This window comes from Rhinopithecus bieti, unplaced genomic scaffold (genome assembly GCF_001698545.2).
Source record: "Rhinopithecus bieti isolate Rb0 unplaced genomic scaffold, ASM169854v2 scaffold_35609, whole genome shotgun sequence".
NCBI lineage: Eukaryota > Metazoa > Chordata > Mammalia > Primates > Cercopithecidae > Rhinopithecus > Rhinopithecus bieti.
Window position 1 is genome coordinate 655,384 of NW_016815004.1, and position 19,025 is coordinate 674,408.

At 37.2% G+C, this 19,025-nt stretch overlaps 1 protein-coding gene across 3 annotated transcripts in view; it reads right to left on the reverse strand.

Annotated features, from left to right (window-relative positions):
• Window positions 1–569: 569 nt before the first annotated feature.
• The window catches only part of AKAP19 (A-kinase anchoring protein 19), a 64,949-nt gene continuing 46,493 nt past the window's right edge, over window positions 570–19,025 (reverse strand). For all 3 annotated transcript variants that reach the window (XM_017852925.1, XM_017852923.1, XM_017852924.1), the window contains one exon: window positions 570–4,353. In XM_017852925.1, the coding sequence (XP_017708414.1) occupies window positions 3,904–4,191 (288 nt within the window). In that variant the 5' untranslated portion in view covers window positions 4,192–4,353 and the 3' untranslated portion in view covers window positions 570–3,903. The remainder of the gene's footprint in view (window positions 4,354–19,025) is intronic.

Sequence of the window (19,025 nt, forward strand, 5' to 3'; positions counted from 1 at the left end):
AAAATAAAATTTATGATTTTTTTGTTTGTAATTTTTGTTTAATTTTAAAAGTAAGTTTATAAATAAAATTTATAATTTTTTGTTTGTAATTTTTGTTTATAAACAAATTATAAACAAAATAAATTTTTTGTAACTTGTTATAGTTTCTTCTTCATCCCATACTCTTTAGAAACTAAGAGAACTTCAGGTTTGTAAGAACAAAAGCCAACAGAACTGAAAAAGACATTAAAGATCATGTCCTGCACCCTTCTCATAGATGAGGAAATGGCAGCCCAGAAGGTACTGCTTTATGTTTTCTCAGTTCTTACTCTGTTTTACGTGAAGCATTTTTCTTTCAAATAATTCAGTAACAGATCTGGAATAAAGATGCCATGATATTGGATACATTTACGTTTATACTCTTAAAGATCCTAAATTGGACCTGAATGATCTAAGAAATTATTTGTATAAATGGATTTTTGTTTTCTGTATTTATTAACAATGCAGAAAATGTCTTTTATATTGTTAAAAAATTCAAAGTACACAATGTCAGAAAGCATTTGCTTCAGTTAAATAAGAACTCACACTACTTAATTGCAACTGGACTTTTATTGTGCAGTTACAACAACAAATGTTTTCAGAAAAATATTTGGAAAAAATATACCACTTCATAGCTAAGTCTTAGAAGAGGATTTGCTAATAAAACTTGAGTTTTGAAAATTAAGATGCAGGTAGTACTTCTGAACTAATGCCCATAGCTCCAAGGAAGACATGTCCTATTTAGTCATTCAAATACAAGATGAGGTCATTGTGATTAAGCAAACAATGTATTTGTTAGAACTTTGTTTTTAAATTACTGTTCCTTGACGTTACTTATAAAGAGTCTCTAACTTTTGATTTCTAAAACTATGTAATACAAAAGTGTAGTTTCCCCATCTAATAAAAGGCCAATGATACTGAGTAGAATATATGCGTATCATGCTACTTCGTTCAGTGTGTCTGTTTTTAATACTAATAAGGCAGTTTGACAGAAATTATTTTTTTGGGACTGAGGTGATAATTATTTTTGTCCCCTTGAAAATTGTGCTTTAAGTGCTAATAACCACAGGCAGATTGCAAACTGATAAGGCAACAAAAGTAGAGAATTTTAGGATCAAAGGCATGTAACTGAAAGGTAACAAAAGTACGTAAGAGACAACTGGGGAAGGCAGCAGTGAAGCATATTTGTGGGGTTGAGTTGTTGTAAATAAGGAATTTGCACATTTATTTTCTCTGATAACCTGCTTCAACAGTTGCCACCTGGAGGTTCTTTGTTGTGCTGGTAGAAGCCCATTTGCCGTTACATTGGATGTTCCAAATGTTTCCCTTTCCGGGAGGTAGTCTTTCAGATTCTTTCAGTCATCTGTTTTATATGTCTCCTGCCTTCTCAGACTGTCCTTCTACTCTATTTTATTGTTCATGGAAGACCTTCAAATTGAAGTAAAACCCATGAAAGAAGGCTGATATCCTATTAGTGATATTCTCATCCATCTTGTCATGAATGCCAACCTATATCGTGATAACTGTCACATGTAATGTAAATTTGTTTATTCATCTCTTATTCATTTATTCATCTTTTTAAATTCATTTGTTTGTTCATCTTTCTCCCATCTATTCCTGTCTTGATTTATCTACTAGCTCACTGATTATTCAAGCCTTGTAGTTCATATATGTCATGGGTTGACATATAATACAGCATATATTTCAGACATAAGTTTTTTGGAAATATTGTACACAAAATATCATACTCTATTAAAATGTGATTCAGGGACAAGGGAATGGTGCTTGGTGATAAAACTATACTGCCATAGTTGCTGAGGAAGGGCAGCAACAGAGATCAGACTTCTAGCTAATATGGATCTGGCAGGCATTCCCTGTTACACCCCTGGGAAATAGTGGCCCAGGGCACAGAAGGAACCTGAAATTAAAATATTTAGATACAACCAAAACTCACTTGTTTCTGTCCCTATGTACACTGAAAAATTTAGTGGGACATGCTGCTTTATGTGGCTTTGTGTTTTCACCATTGTACTTATTTTATATACCTAATCGTACATTTTAAGCAGCAAATGACCTTGCAGCAAAAAATGTCTCAGTGTGAGATGCAAAATGAATGAAAAACAACCACACCTATGCTTTTGTCACTCAACCTAAACTACTCTTCATGACCTGGAAATGTTTTATACTTACGGGAAACTTTCTGCCCTTAACCTTATAACTTCACATCCTTGTATGAATGGGTTTGGTTGTTTTTCTATTATATAAATCGTAGATTGCAAGTACAATGGGACAGTACAAATCCCGGGACTTGGTAAAATTAGAGTTGAATGATGACGTGTCCAAAGGCAACTGAAATATGACATATTTCAAATAATGTTTTCCTTGCTCATGTAACTTGGAGAATTCACTGTATTTGATTGTGGGTTTCAAAGTATTAGTGTTAAAATTAGAGGTAGATTTTCTGCCTGCTTACAAGACAAATACATATTTATCTCATTAAAGAGGTAATAAGCCTTTTTTTAACCTTTATATTTTCAATACTAGTGGTGTATTGTGGATCTAACACACACAGGCTTAAATAATTTCCTTTCCATTTAAACTCATAGTGTACCAAATCTTGATGAAAAGATAATTCTAGAAAGTCAACTCTTAATTTTCCAACAAGTTATGTCTTAATTTCTTCTTCCCCTTTCTAAATTTTCTGTTACCACTGATCTTCAAACAGTACTTAATCCTTTAAAACAAAAAGGTGTGTATGTGCCGTGACAGTAAAATGAAAAGAAAAAATAGCTTTCCTAAAAGGTAGCTAGGCTTATGGAAACGGTATAATAGGTGACTATAAATGCCCTATAGGCTTGTGTTACCACTAAAAAATAACAAAAACCCAGAAAACGAGTACTCTCCTCAGAGGACAGTTTTATCTTTTCTGTTTTGCAATACAACTGTAAATCTTCATGCATCATCTGGTCTCAGTAATTTTAATGGCGACCGCCTCACTAGTCAAGAAAAAACTGGGAATAAATGCCCATATTCCAGCTCTCTGTACCTCTGAGACAGTAAAGCTTAATAAACACACAATTAAAACTGAAACTTTCTACCTTGCAGACTTAAGTTTCTGTTATTTTTAAGATTCACTGGATTGCTCTTTATAAACGGTACCCATACTTGTTTTCTTGTATAGTTATATTACTGGGCTTCTTAATTCAATGCAATAAACACTAATGTCATGGCTTCTATAAACTGTTATCTTTAAGATGGCTTTAGGCACAAAGTCGGCAAAGTCTGAGTTGTCCAATAACAGCTGTAATTAGGGCCCTGAGGTCCAAGGTGGTAGTTACACTTCTCATCTACAAAAATAAATATCTTATTAAAGACAGGGTTCATTTGTGTCAAGAAGTAGAGATCCTTGACAAACAAGACTTACTGTTAATCACTATGATTTGAGTGCCATTCCCGTGCCAAGAAATTTTAGAAAAAGCCCTTTTCATATCTGGACTTTTTTGGGTATAAATTAACAAAATTGTCATTTTAAAAACCTTTAAAATAACCATTGGAATTTGGGGCAGTTTTTATTCCTTAGCATTTTCTTTGGTGATGCCATTACTTAGGAAGAAGTGCTATGACATTCAGTTGATTATTGGGTATCACAGGACCTCTGTTCAGCCCTTCAGATGACTAAAATCTAAGACTAAACAGAGAGAAATTGTTGTTAACATAGAAGTACTTAAAATGCATTTCATCCTAGGTGTTCTTATACTAGTGACATTATCGTAGACACATTTTTAAATCCAGATAAGTATTTGTACTTTTTCACACCAGTTTTTGCTTTTGTCGCATGTATTCAAACTAGCACCTCCACAGTCAAAGTGTTGTCATCCTACAGCCTCAAGGCCCCTCACTCTCAATGTATGGAATGTCATGGTACTTGATGTTATTGCATGCCCATTGCTGCAAGGCATCACACAAGATATCCTGAGACAGGCGGTGTGCATATTCCAAGATCACAATATTGGTCCCTGGGGGTTCCTTCACTTCCTCTTTGACATTAACTGGAGAAGGCATCCTAGGTAGACATCTCTCTTCTGGCATAAAGGGTTCTTCACTCTCATGCTGCTTCTCACCTTCATATATGGTAGGAAATGGGAAAGTTTGCTTTGATTTCATGCAGCCCATGTTATGAAGAGCTGTTTGTGGAGGAAGCAGTGGCAGACTACTTCCAGGCCATCTTTAGAAAACAATGAAATTTGTCCATGTGATGTTGACCAGTGCTTTCCCTCTCCAGGCCACTTCAGTATTCAATGTTCCCTTTCACCACTCTTCACGTGTAGTGTTTACCTGTCAAGAGAAGGTAGGTTTCATTTTGAAGTTACAGAATGCAAAATAGTGTATGATTGAGTGGCATGTAAAAATCCTTCCATCACTTTGGTCACATCGAAGAAATCTGAGGTAAAACAAACAGCTTTATCTTACCAGTGGAAGAAAAGATAATCACTCAATAAAATGGCAACTTGCAAAATAGGAAAATATGTTTTCAAGATCTTGCAAATTTTATAAAACTGAAAACAATTCAATTTTTGCTAGCTTAGATTTATCTATACCAAGGGTTAGCAAACCATTGGGCCAAATTCCAGCTACCTATTTTTATACAGCCATGCTCACGTGTTTACATGTGTCCGTGGCTGCATTCATACTACGACAGCAGAAGTGAATAATTGTGACAGGCTATGTGCCCCACAAAGCTTAAAATATTTACTGTCTGACCCTTTACGGAAAATGTTTGCTGAGTCCTGATCTATACTGTCAAGCAAAACAAGCACATCAAAATTTGTTCCTCCCGAAACCTCATGAGCCTACAGACCTGCGACTACTGTAAGAGTCTGGCTTTATCCCCTGGTCACATATTTACAACTAAAAGAGTAGTAAACAATGTTTGCTTTACTCTAGTGCCACTTCTAAACAATATAGGTTACATATAGCAAAGCCACCTATTTTTCCTTCTGACTGTTCCTTGTGAAATTGTACAAAAGCTCAGATTAAAGTTAAAGGTTTTTCCTCCTAAATATATCATTCCTACCCTTGTTTGATGTTTGGTCAGTAAATAGATGACAATGTTTGTGACGTGCCTTCTAAGCCTCCCAAGTGTGTGTTATCACAGAATGAACTTCTCTTAAGGGACTTAAGGATAACTAACACAATATAAGACCAACTTCATTTTAAAGAGGACTAACCTGTAAGAAGCACAGGTAATCTCTATGAATGAGATTAATGGTCCCTGACTGTATCTTAGTTTTGGGACTAAAAATAGCTCTAAAATTCTAAAATTTGTTTCTGAAAACACTTTTTTTTTTGAGACAGGGTCTTACTCTGTTACTCGGGCTGGAGTAAAGGATGCAATCATGGCTCACTGTAGCCTGGACCTCCTGGGTTCAAGTGATCCTCCCACCTCAGCCTACTGGGTAGCTGGCCTGCAGGCACAAGCCACCATGCCTAGCTAATTTTTTGTAGGGACAGGGTTTTGCCATTTTGTCCAGGCTGGTCTTGAACTCCTGGGGTCAAGTGATCTGCCCACCTTAGCCTCCCAAAGTGCCTGGATTACTGGCATGAGCCACTGTGCCTGGCCTGAAACCACTGATCTTAAGGCAAAAGCTTGCGTGCATCTAATTCATTTTTTTAATAGTTTGTAATTAAAGATGTCCAGAGGAGGTGATGTTTGCCAGGTCTACCACCATATATTATTCTATAAATTCTACCCAGTTTCTCATAATACTGTATCTGTTCCTACCCCTAATAAGAGTGATATGAGAGTAAGAAAGGAAAGGCAGTCTTCTGCTTTTAATTGCCTTTAGTTCCGTATGCCCTGCTTCATGCCGCAAACTCAGAGACGTTAATTTTAAAAAGGAAACAGATATATGTGGTGTCTGTCTTGCTTACTAGCCTGAACTGAAGATGGGGACTGTCTTGGTTGTTCATCATCACCATGTTATGATTTTTTGTAGTGTCTATTTTTTACTGTGAGTGATGGTTAAGGGAACTGGACATGGTTAACCTGAAAAAAATTACTTAGAGAACTCAATGAGTGTCAGATAAATGAAAGGCTGTCAGTGGAACCATCAGAATATTCTGTGTTTTTTAAGACCTTTTGTTTTGCAGAAACAGCTTTTTCTTACCCTAACAAAGTAACTAGTGCCAGATTTGTGCATTTGCCAAAACCAGTTTTAAAACTGGACAAAATATATGATGCCATGTATTTTCAGGCATAGAGCAACAAGCAACACTGGACTGTGATCCCTGAGAGAAGAAAAACACAAGATGTTAAATCCCCCCGATGGTCATTGTGGGATTCTACCTGGGGGTATTTTCCAGCATTACCATGGGAGTTGAGCCCCAGGAGAGTCAGAGAGTGGCAACTCTGATGGAACAGAGGTTTGGATTACTAAAACAGCTGAAATTTATAAGATAGAGTTCAAGATTGGGAAGAGAGGCAGAAATCTGCATGAGACTTGTCAAAGGTACTGGGATGTGCATGTCCAGGATGAGGCTCTGCAAAATCTTAGCAAACGATTACTTCCTCTAGGACTTAAGGGTTGAACAGTGACACCAGAAGTTATACAGTACTTAGAATCCTTGGAATTGCAGCCTGAGTGGAGCGATCTCATTGAACACTTCTGTATTTAGTTACTACTCAAGAAATGTGACACCTTAGGAATCAGTAGCATACCCTATGCAACGGTTGGCAAGTGTTTTCTTAAAGGGCTATGACTTAGGCTTGTGAGCTAGGATGTTTGTGGCTTCTCCAAATTCATATATTGAAACCTAATCCCCAATGTGGTGGTATTTGGAGGTGGGGGCTTTGGGTGATATTAGAGTATTAGTGCTCTCATAAGAGAGACCCCAGAGAGCTCCCTTGCCCCTACTGACATGTGGGGCCACACTGAAAAGCTATGAACCACAAAGCAGGCCTTCACAAGATACCATATATGCTCATGCCTTAAACTTGGACTTCCCAGCCTCCAGAACCATGAGAAATAAATCTGTGTTAGTGATAAACACTCAGTCATATAAATACTCCATACTAGTCTCTGGTATTTTGTTATACCATCCTGAATGGACTAAGACACATAGGGTCTATGTCACAACTACTCAGCTCTGCTATTATAGCACAAAAGAAGCCAGATAATACATTAATATTAAACAAATGGCCATGGCTATAGCCAATAAAACTTCATTTACAAAAATAGGCAGCCACCCTATGGACCACATTTGACTAAGTTCAAACAGAAATAGTCCCCTTTAGCAAGAAATAAAACAATACCATTTAAAGAAAGATAACATAAGTCAGATGCCTTACAAGTTATTATTCACAGTGCCTACCGTTCAATTAAAAAATTACTAGCCATACAAAGAAGCAGGAAAATCTGACCCATAATCAAGAAAAAAAAAAGACCCAGCATTTCTTAATAGAAATTAATAAAGGAACTTTAAAGTAGCTATTTAAGTATGCCCAAGAAAATAAAGGAAAAAACTAGTGAACAAAAAAAGAATTTCAGAGAAATGGAAATTTTAAAATAAAAATGGAAAATCAATAACTGAAATGTACAAGACATGAAATGAAAAATTCATTGTGTGGACTACTGAATGTTGGAAAAGATAGGATTAGTGAACTTGAACATAAATCTATAGATGTGTCCAATCTGAAAAATGGAGGGAAAAGATTTTAAAAATAGAGCAGCAGCCACTAAAGAGATAATGCAAGTATGACTTCTGAGGAAAGGAATTAGACACGTTTAACCCAGAAGAAGACAGGAAAGGAAGAACATGGGGGTTGGGAGGGACAATTAGAAAACCACCATATGAAAAAGCCTTCTATATATAATTACCTGAAAGAAAATGGACTAAAATAACAATTGAAAGGCAGAGATGATCAGACTAGTTTAAAAATCCAAACCACACATATATAGTCTTTTCAACGAGCGCTGGAACAACCAAATCATCCATATGCCAAAAAAAAAAAAAAAAAAAAAAAAAGCTGGACACAGATCTTAAATCCTTCACAAAATTAATTTGAAATGGATCACAGACCTAAATATAAAATAGGACTCCTAGAAGATAACATAGGAGGCAATGTGGATAACCTTAGGTTTGGTGACAACCTTTTAAATTCAGTGCCAAAGGCATGATGTGTTAAAGAAATAATTGATAAGTGGGAGTTCACTAAAAATCTGCTCTGTTTAAGACATGGTCAAGAAAATGAGAAGACAAGCCACAGACTGGGAGAAAATATTGTAAAAGCATATTTGATAAAAGATCTAAAGTATACAAAGAACTTCTAAAAGTTAGCAATACAAATATGAACAAGCTAATTGAAAAATGGGCAGAAGATCTGGACAGACACCTCACCGAAGTCTTCTTACATATAGATGGTACATAAACGTATGGAAAAATGTTCAGCATCATGTAATTCAGGAATTGTAAATTTAAACAGTGAGATAATGGCAAAAGCAACAGAACTCTCATTCATCGTTAGTGAGAATGCAAAATGGTACGGTTATCTTGGGAGGACAGTTTGGCAGTTTCTTACAAAACTAAACATATTCTTACTATACGATCCAACAGTTATGCTTGGTATTCAACCCAGTGAGTTGAATGCTTAAATCCATGCAAAAATCTGCACATGGATGTCTGTAGCAGCTTTATTCATAACTTTGAAAACTTAGAAGCAAGCAAGATGTCCTTCTTGGTGAATGAGTAAACTGTGGTACATCTAAACAATGGAATACGTTCAGCATTAAAAATAAATGAGTTAGGCTGGGCATACTCACTCATGCCTACAATCCCAGCACTTTGGGAGGCTGAGGCGAGTATCACTTGAGCCCAGGAGTTCAAGACCAGCCTAGGCAACATAGCAAGACCCCATCTCTACAAAAAAAATAAATATGAAAAAAATTAGCCAGGCATGGTGGTGCACACCTACAGTTTTAGCTACTCAGGAAGCTGAGGTCGCTCAGGCCCAGGAGTTGGAATTGAAGGTTGTGGTAAGTTAAGATTGATTGCACCACTCTACTCCAGCCTGGGTGACTGAGCAAGACTCCATCTCAAAAATTAATAATCCAGCCATGGAAAGAAAAGGAGGAACCTCAAATGCTCATTACTAAGGTAAGCCAATCTGAAAGGGGTACATGCTGTATGATTACAACTATATGACATTCTAGAAATGGCAAGACTCTGGAGGCAGTAAAAAGACCAGTGGTTGCCAAGGGTTATGGAAGAGGCTGAGATGAATAGGTGGACCAGACAATTTTTAAGGCAATGAAACTATTCTATATGATACTAATAACAGATTTCTGTCATACATTTGTCAAAAACCATAGATTGTACAACACCAGGAATGAATTCTAATATAATGTGGACTTCAGGTGATTGTGATGTGTCTAGTGGGAGATGCTGCGCGTGTGTGTGTACACAGGATATGTGGGAACACTGTATTTCCTGCTCCATTTTTCTGTTAAAACTACTCTGAAAAACAGTATTATTTTTTAAAAAATACACCCACTATATGCTATCTATAAAAGATACACAACTTAAAACTGACAAAGAAACCCAGAAGCATAGCTGGAGACTTAAAACATTACTAGAATATTCAAAGAAAAAATAATACGCATTCTGAACAACATTATGCTCCAACTTGAGTTGATATTCACAGAACACTATACCCAACAACTATTACATATTCTTACCGACTGCATATGGAACATTCACCAAGATAGACTATTGATAGTCTCAGCAGATTGCAAAGGCTTAAAACATTACACAGTATATTTTCCAACCACCCCAGATAGTAAAATACCTAGAAAAGCCTCATATATTGGGAAACTAAACATATTTCTAAGTAACCCATGGGACAAAGAAGATAATCACAGGAGAAATTAAAATATATTTTCAACTAAACGAAAGCCGAAACATCAGAATTTTGAAATGCATTAATTAGAGCTTAGAAATAAATTTATATATTTAAATGCTTATAACAGAAAAGTTTAAATCAGTGATATAAGCTTTTACCTTAAGCTTAAAAAAGAAAAGCAAATTAAACCCAATATAAGTAGACAGAAATAGGTAAGAACAGAAATCAGCATACGATAGAGACAACAGAATGAATGCTGGTTCTTTAAAAATATCTAATAGATACATCTCTATACAGACTGATCAAGAAAAATAAGTCACATATTAAGATGTGTAATGGGTATTATGACATCTATATACATTTAAAAGGCAAACAGGAATATAAACAATTTTATGCCAATATCAAATTACCAAAATTGGCACAAGAAGAAAATCTGATAGCTCTCCATCAATTAAAGAAATTGTATATTCAGCAAAATTCTAGCAGGCTTTTCTGTAGACATTGACAAATGGATTCTAAAAGTCCAATCAAAATCCCAGCACTCTGTTTCTTAAAAAGTTAACCATGCACTTACCCTGTGAACCAGCCATTTCATCTCTAGATATCTAAGACAAATGGAATCATAGGTATTTTAAAAATCTGTATACCAACATCCATAGCCTCTTTATTCACAATAGCCAAAGCTGGAAACAACCCAAATGTCCATCAGTAGGCAAATCAAATGGATAAACAAATTGGGGATATCCTTAAAATGGAACATAGCTTGACAATAAAAAAAGATGAACTATTGGTATGTCAAACCACATGGATGAATCTCAGACATGTTGAGCCAGATAAAAAAGATGGATCTTATGTGAATTTCAAGATTGGACAATAGTGACCCTATGAATAGAAAATCATAATAGTGATTCCCTTTGGGTGGGAGGTAGTAAGGACTGTTTGGAAGAGGCCCTGAAATACTTTCTAGGCTATTAAAAATATTCTGTATCTTAATTGGTATGTTAATGAGGTATATGTTTGTTAAAACATGTTGGATCGTACCTTTAACATCTGTGTACTGTATTTCACTGTAATTTTTACTTTAAAAGTATAAGAACAGTTTTTGAGAACATTCTGGGGCACCTAAATCCAGGGGACTGATGTATTTTATCTGAAAAAGACTGTCTATGGGCAGCATCCAGAGCAGACTAGCTCCCTGTGCTGGAGGATTCCAGTGTGAGGCCTGCTGCTTCCTTTCTGCCCCAGCCTAAAACCAGCCCAACTCAGTGGTCATAGTCTTCTGGGCCTACCGAAGAACAAAAGCCTACTTCTAGTTCTTCCAGTTGCCAGGTAAAGGGCTTTATTTATCTGTCACTTCCTTTGGGAACAGGTAGAATGCTTTGATTTAGAATGATGGCAATAAATGAGAAACCAATTTGAAATTGGATGTGAGAGTCTTCTGTCCTTTATTGTGCTGTTCCTGAACTTGTAGCTAAGGAGGGTAGAGTAGGGAGAGGGATCTATAACCTTATCCAAGGAACCAGATTAGTAATACTTCATCCCCACCACACTTTAATTTGCACATATTTCTAGAGTATAGGACATCAAAAATACCTAGATAGTAAAATATTTATGTTGTTAACCTTCAGATGGTTTAGCCATATCAAGTATAGAAAACAACCGTTCTTCAGTTACTTATCAAATCTGCTTACTAATTTATGTTGTTTATCATCTCTTCCCATCTAATAGATGAAACAGGCAGATAGGTCTAGCTCTTCCACTTGCTGACCCGGAGTTCACATGGCAAATAAGAATGGAGCTGTCAGTGCTCCAACAGTACTTTATCCAGTCCAGCCTATGTTTTTAAGTGTAACTTTTTCTCTTTCTTGAACTTATAGAACCTCTGTCCCAACTCTGAAGTTAATTCTTGCCAGTAAAGACCAAGATAGCTCCTTCCCAGGGTCTCTGTTTCTCTCTTTTCATTGCCCCTGTCCTTGACCTGATCTCTGGACTATCAGCAAGAACATGATGGCCCAGACCTTCCCAGTCTCCCAAACAGGTCTCTGGGTACTACTGCTCCAGGACTAGCTGTCAAATCTAGCCTTCAAGTCCTGTGTTGGGAAAAATGACACTGATATATTCATGTAATTAGGTAATCATCTGCTCCAGTAACTAGCTATCTAATGGAATTGCTCGTGGCATGTTGAGAAGATGCAATTGCCTTAATTGAATGGGATTAGTAAACTGCCACCACATATTTGTTAATCAGATTTTCATGCTATAGTTTCCATCCCACAGAAGCCTCTTAAGTTTTACCATGAATAAAAAAGCATGATCCTTAAAGTAAGGGCCAGGGGGGCAAAAAGGTTCATGTGCAGCATCTACTGTTCATGGTAGCAGCTGTTTAAATACTTTTAAATACTTAAAAGGCAGTTACAATACAGAACTTTAAATACTTAAAAGGCAATTACAGTACAAGCCTGCACACCATTGAAGAACAGACTTTGTATACTTTCAATCACTTCTAATAAGATAGTTGATTCATAAGGAGGAAATAAAGTTTCAAAAATGTTAGCCATTAATGCAAGTCAGTGGCTAGGCAGCTAAGATTAGCCTTAACAGGTGCGATCAGCTATCCTGAATTAATGTTTAGTCTTATTCATTTGGGAAGTTACTATGGTCATCAGTTGAAGGTGTGATACATTAAATGGTGCAGATCAACTAGGAAAAGTGTTTTGGCCTTCTTGTCATTTTAACTGGCTAATTACAGAAATATAAAATGTTTAAAAAACACAGTTTCTCAAAAATATTTAAATCAACTTTTTATACCTTAGTTCTCAAGATACACCAAAAAACTATCAGAGCATCCCTTAACCATCCAACCAGTCTATATTGAGTGTCTACTATGTGTTTGGAACCTGTGTCCATAGAATGTAAGTGCTTCCAAAATTAACAATCAAAAGGAGAAAGAGAATATAATTTATTCAGGCTGTAAGTAATAACATCTAACAGTGCCCTTCCACCCACCACTCCCAGCCAGGAGTGGCATATTCCCAAGAAATTTCTGGCATATTCCCAAGAAATTTACTCCTTTTGATGACACTGCACCCAGAATGGAGGAACACAGCTACAAAATGAACTACAAAGAATGGGCTAGCCAGGCATGATGGCTCACATCTATCATCCCAGCACTTTGAGAGGCCAAGGCAGAAGGATCAGTTAAGGCCAGGAGTTCATAACCAGCCTGGACAACATGGCAAGACCCTGTCTCTACAAAAAATATAAAAATTTACCTGGGCATGGTGGCATGTACCTATAGTCGCAAGTACTCAGGAGGGAAGTCAGGGGAAACTCTGACCCCTACCCCTCAAATCACAATGCACAGACACATACATACACATTACAGTCATACATAACGAAAAGAACGCCCCTTTATGTGTTTCAATGTTATTTGAACCCTCAAAGCACTAAAAATATAGAGTGAGCCCTGACACTATCCTCAGGAAGAGATCTAGCAACAACTGGGGCTTCTGTTGGGTCCGTCAAAGAGAAAATGTGATTTACTGCAACTCCCCACCTTTTTTCCTCCTAGAGCCAGGATCTCAGTCCATCGCCTGGGCTGGAGTACAGTGGCCAGTTGTGGCTCACAGCAGCCTTACAAACTCCTGAGTTCAAACTGTCCTCTGGCTTCAGCCTCCTGAGTACTTGCGACTATAGGTACATGCCACCATGCCCAGGTAAATTTTTATATTTTTTGTAGAGACAGGGTCTTGCCATGTTGTCCAGGCTGGTTATGAACTCCTGGCCTTAACTGATCCTTCTGCCTTGGCCTCTCAAAGTGCTGGGATGATAGGTGTGAGCCATCATGCCTGGCTAGCCCATTCTTTGTAGTTCATTTTGTAGCTGTGTTCCTCCATTCTGGGTGCAGTGTCATCAAAAGGAGTAAATTTCTTGGGAATATGCCAGTGGAAGGTATCACAAAAAGGTCACAATTTGGACATGAGCTGGACCCAAACACAAAACTAGCCAAAAAAAAAAAAAGTAACTTCTAAAATCTGCTCTGTAAACGCATAGGCTGCTACCTCCCAAGAAGTCCATCTTAAACACTAGATTAACAGAGATGGTTTATTTTACCATTGTCCCATTTTATGTCATATTCTTAAGCCTTTACACAGGTTTCTAAGATGCCTTATATCTCAAGTTATGGCTTAAAATTGGTCTCACCTGAATTAATGTAAATATCTAATAAAAACCATGTTATGGTCTTCCAAAAAGTTTTATGCATATATATATACATATATACATATTTTTTTTTCTTTCCCATTTTTCCAATTTCAGTCTTTCCAATTTCAGTGTAGATGTGATTAATAGAAATACCAATTCATTAAAACATAACTCAAAGCGGGCAGATCACCTGAGGACAGGAGTTCGAGACCAGCCTGGCCAACATGGTGAAAAGCTGCCTCTACTAAAGATACAAAAATCAGCCAGGTGTGGTGGCAGGTGCCTGTAATTCCAGCTACTCAGGAGGCTGAGGCATGAGAATCGCTTGAACCTGGGAGGCGGAGCTTGCAGTGAGCCACTGCACTCCAGCCTGGGTGATAGACTCAGGCTCAAAAAAAAATAAAAATAAAAAATAAGTTTATAAAAAATATACGTAACTCAGTTTCTAGTAACATGTTTGTCATTATGTGTTCTCTAATAATGGATACGGAGAAAGAATATACTTTCTTGTAGGGCTCTGAAAACTGGACAGTAAATGGAAGTCTTTGTACTGGGAGTATTGAGAATCATTCACTTGGACTATAAATTCACAGCAGGATCCAATGACATTGGTTAAACAGGCAAACAGAAATGGACACAATTTAAACATAATGTTCTTTGTCTTTCACCAAAAAGTAAAAGCTACAAAATACTGTAAATATGACTTTGGTCAGTATGAAGGTTACCAAAAGAACACTACTATAGGGTCCTTAGAAACGGAGAATTTGGTTTCGTCCTCAGGCACTTAGAGCACACACAGTGTACAGCTGCTCACTGACAGGACGGGCTCAGGATGACTCCATGTGGTCACTCTTGGGGCCAAAATTTCTCAATAGAGAGGCAGAGAAAATAACCTTGTTAAGAAATGAGACAATGTTTGAGATTCTAATAAACCTGAATAAAGCGGTATGGTATGATTTTATCTGTAAACGGCTCTACCTCAGTCATCTAAAAATTGTGATTTTGGTCGGGCACGGGGGCTCACACCTGTAATCCCAGCACTTTGGGAGGCCGAAGTGGGTGGATTACCTGAGGTCAGGAGTTCATGACCAGCCTGGCCAACATGGTGAAACCCCATCTCTAATAAAAATAAAAATATCAGCTGGGTGTGGTGGCACACGCCTGTAATCCCAGCTATTAGGGAGGCTGAGGCAGGAGAATCATTTGAACGTGGGAGGGAGAAGTTGCAGTGAGCCGAGATCGCACCACTGCACTCCAGCCTCGGTGACAGAGCAAAGACTCCATCTCAGAAAAATAAAAATTGTGATTCTATATGTAAAGCATCTAGAACTTCCTTGGAACATGGAACATGTTCTGTGTTATTTCCATTCCTTATCTCTCCAGATTGTCTCCTAAAGCTACTAACATCTAATTATTAAGTGTTCTATTATATCTCCAGATTATAATTGAGGAAAGAGAAGTATAATCTAAGAATGACAACAGTAATTTAGGATTTTGAACAATTAGAGATAGACTAACTGTTGAACAGGTGATACATGTCTTAAGTCCAGGTATCAATACTTCATCTTATTTACCAGGTCCTCCAGGTAGAGGATAAAAACCACACACATACACAAGCAAGTATTTCCCTAAGCCCTTCTGGGCTTCACTCTGGCTACCAGGTGGCTTCATCTGGCCACTCCTATTTATGACCATGAATGTTGACCTTCAATCTGCAGCAATTCCTCCAGCACCATAATATAAATCCTCACAGAAAAATGAAAAGGAGCTCTGACCAACTAGTTAAGAAAACCTGATCTAGAACCTCTCCCCGCTTTATCATTTTGTTAAGTTGATAGATAAGCCGCAAATTCTAACCACCTCCTTGAGTCACATTTCTTTTGCAAACTCCTGTGCATATGTGTGTTTAAATCTGTTCTATTTATGCCATTACTCTTTTATCAGTTTGATTCACAGGCCTTGGTCACAAACCTAAGAGGGTAGAAGAGCTTTTTTTCCTCCCCTACAGATTCAATTTCTATTAGTCTTTAGTAAAACCACTTCATTTTAGAACAAGTAGGAGGCATAAATTAATAAAAGTGTTAAGTGCTATGCACTGAATTAAGTTCTAGGCAGCAGTATATGTAATTTCGAGCACTGAAAAGAATCATCACTCTGGTATAGAAACGTGGAAGAACATAGTGTTCAAATTCACTAGGACTCTAGGTCAGAGGACCAAGAATTCAGAAAATTTTGCCATTTAAAGTTTCATAGTTCTTTCATGATCCATATACTCCACTTCTTTACCTAAGGAGTTATTGTAGGGTTCCTATTTTCTGTGGCCAACAGTACAGTGTCTCGGGGGGAAGAGAGGTACATTTAATATAAACATTTTTTTAAAGCTCTGTTTTTACCCAATGGACTTAATTTCTCACTAATACAAGGAAATTTCCTCTCCCATCACGTGAATCTCCTTGGCTCACCCATGCTCATTTCCTACTCCTAGTCCTCCTTTAAGCTGAAACACACCACCTCGCCTTTATCTCCACCCAGCACCCTTTTCCCTGTTCCCTACTTAAACCCAAGTACTATCTTTGAGGATAGGGGAAGCCACATCTCCTTCCTGCAGACTTTCCAGTCCTCTTCCCACCCTTCCTCAGAATTCTGTTCTTGAACTGAAGTCTCGTCTTTAATGTATAAATGCTGTCTCCCCAAATGAGATTAGATATTCCCCAAAGGCAGGAGTTTATTTTTTTCTTTATTTTGTACAGAACAGTTCTCTACATCAAGGCGACTAACGAATGCTTATTAAAGTTTTCCCATTTGTCAACTCTCCATATGCCTGTAGTATGTTAGATGTTGGGAATAAAACAGTGACATTTACATAGTTCTGCCTCTTGCAGGCTGTTTACATGCAAAGGCTACAAACTTGCAGTAGTGCTTGGGCCAGTGTTTTGTTGGGCCAGTGCAGTGTTGCAACTGTTCTGAATTAGAATACTTCTAAGCTAGGCATTCACTCTTGGGGTCACATATCTGTTACTCCCTCCCATTCAGCTTCAGTAATTTATGTTACCTTCAGCCCCTTGTGAAACACTCCTAGTTTCACAACTTTTAACTTACAAGGAATAAATTCATTCTTAAAATACAAGGCTCTTCACATGTGAGGTACTGATTAGAGTTATTTACTACTGCCAAAACTTTCAACATTATAACACCTTGAGTGGTTCTGTTTCTCAACCACCGACTTAGTGCATGTTGTGCATAGTATACTTACTATACGGAAAGTGTAGTAAGAAAGGCTCATTTTAAAATTCTCAAATCCAAGGATAGATGGCGTATTAACTAATGAGAAAGAAAACAAAACTGCTCAGCAACTGTTTTGCTCCCTTAAAAGCAAATGATTTCAAGCTGGAAAGCATGGAAACCTCACTAAGAGAGAACTAAGGTGCAAGAAGAAGAGGTCACTTTAAAAGAATCCATGCCTTGACATTCTGGTGATATTCCAGGGTACCAAGAGAAGCTGCGGATGTCAGCACAGAACTATCCTGGCAACCTCTGGAAAAACATGGAGCAGGGCAGCCTCAAGAGGCTAGAGATTCAAACACAACTTTTTTCCCCAGTGTGTTTATTTTAATATTCAAAGCTAAAGGAAAGAATTAGAATTCCTAGACTTTACAGACTAATAGTTTGACATCTATCTCTAGCAAAATTCAAACTTAAACATTAAACAAGGAACAATGGGGGTTGGGAAAGACTGGGGATTTCTAGGAACTAGCAATGTGCTAAGAATCATTCATTTTTAAACTAATGTTATTTACTTTTGTGGTAGATCAGGGAATATGCAAGATCTTTACTTTTCAGCAAGACATTTTTCTCATAATGTCTTTATGGAGAAGACTGCTCTATGGACTAGAATAGTTTGGTAAGAAAGGGCTGAGTCCAGCTAATTCATTAGTTCAAGCAAAATCTACTGAAGGCCAACTAGATTTCCAGCCAGTATTGTACTTGGTGCTTTCATTACTTTGAATTTTAACAACCACCCTGAAAGGCAGATGTTACCTCATTTTATTGATACTGAAAATAAGTTTCTCAAGGTCACAAAGCTAATAGGTATCAGAGCCAGACTCCAAAACCAGCCTCCAAAAATCCAGGACCATTTCTACTGTGCCACAGGTTTCTAGAGGTACCACGGTCATAGCAAAAGGACTTGTCCTATCTGTTGTCAGTGACTTGAATGTCTGGTGAATAAACTCAGCAAATGTGTAGGTGACACAAAACTGAAAAGTAGAATTAACATGATGAATGACATAAGATGAAAACATCTATCTAACTGCAAACCATACAGAGGCTTTAAGTAATACAAGCCAACAGAAAAAAGAAATTCAGATTCAAGAAATGCTTAACTGCATAATTAAAAAATTAATAAAGCCTACCTTTATTTTTGTCTCCTTTGCTTGACAGCAAAGCACACGGGGTATGGAGGTGAGGTTTTTAGTTAACTTCTGTGTATTTACTACAAATGCCAATTAAGCAATAGATGATTTCATTTGAAGATGGCAACTCATTGCACCCTGCACTATTTGGGTTAGACTGACTTATTGAATTCAATTTTAGGCTAAGGATCTTTAGCACAGAGAAGGGTCTTAGGTAAGGAAGGAAACAAACTAGTATTTATTGAAGATAACTAACATTTACTGACTCCTAGGCACCTCTACTAAGTACTTTATTATTAATTTAATCCTCACAGTAACCCTAGGGTCAGACAAAGCATATTATTCCCGTTTTACAGATGAGAAACTGAGGCTCAGGAATCTGAAAGGCTGTCAAGCAAAGGAGACAAAAATATCATTTTGTATCACTTTAGACCTTTCGTTTTTTTGTTGTTGTTGTTGTTTTTTTTTTTTTTTTTTTTTTTTTTTTTTTTTTT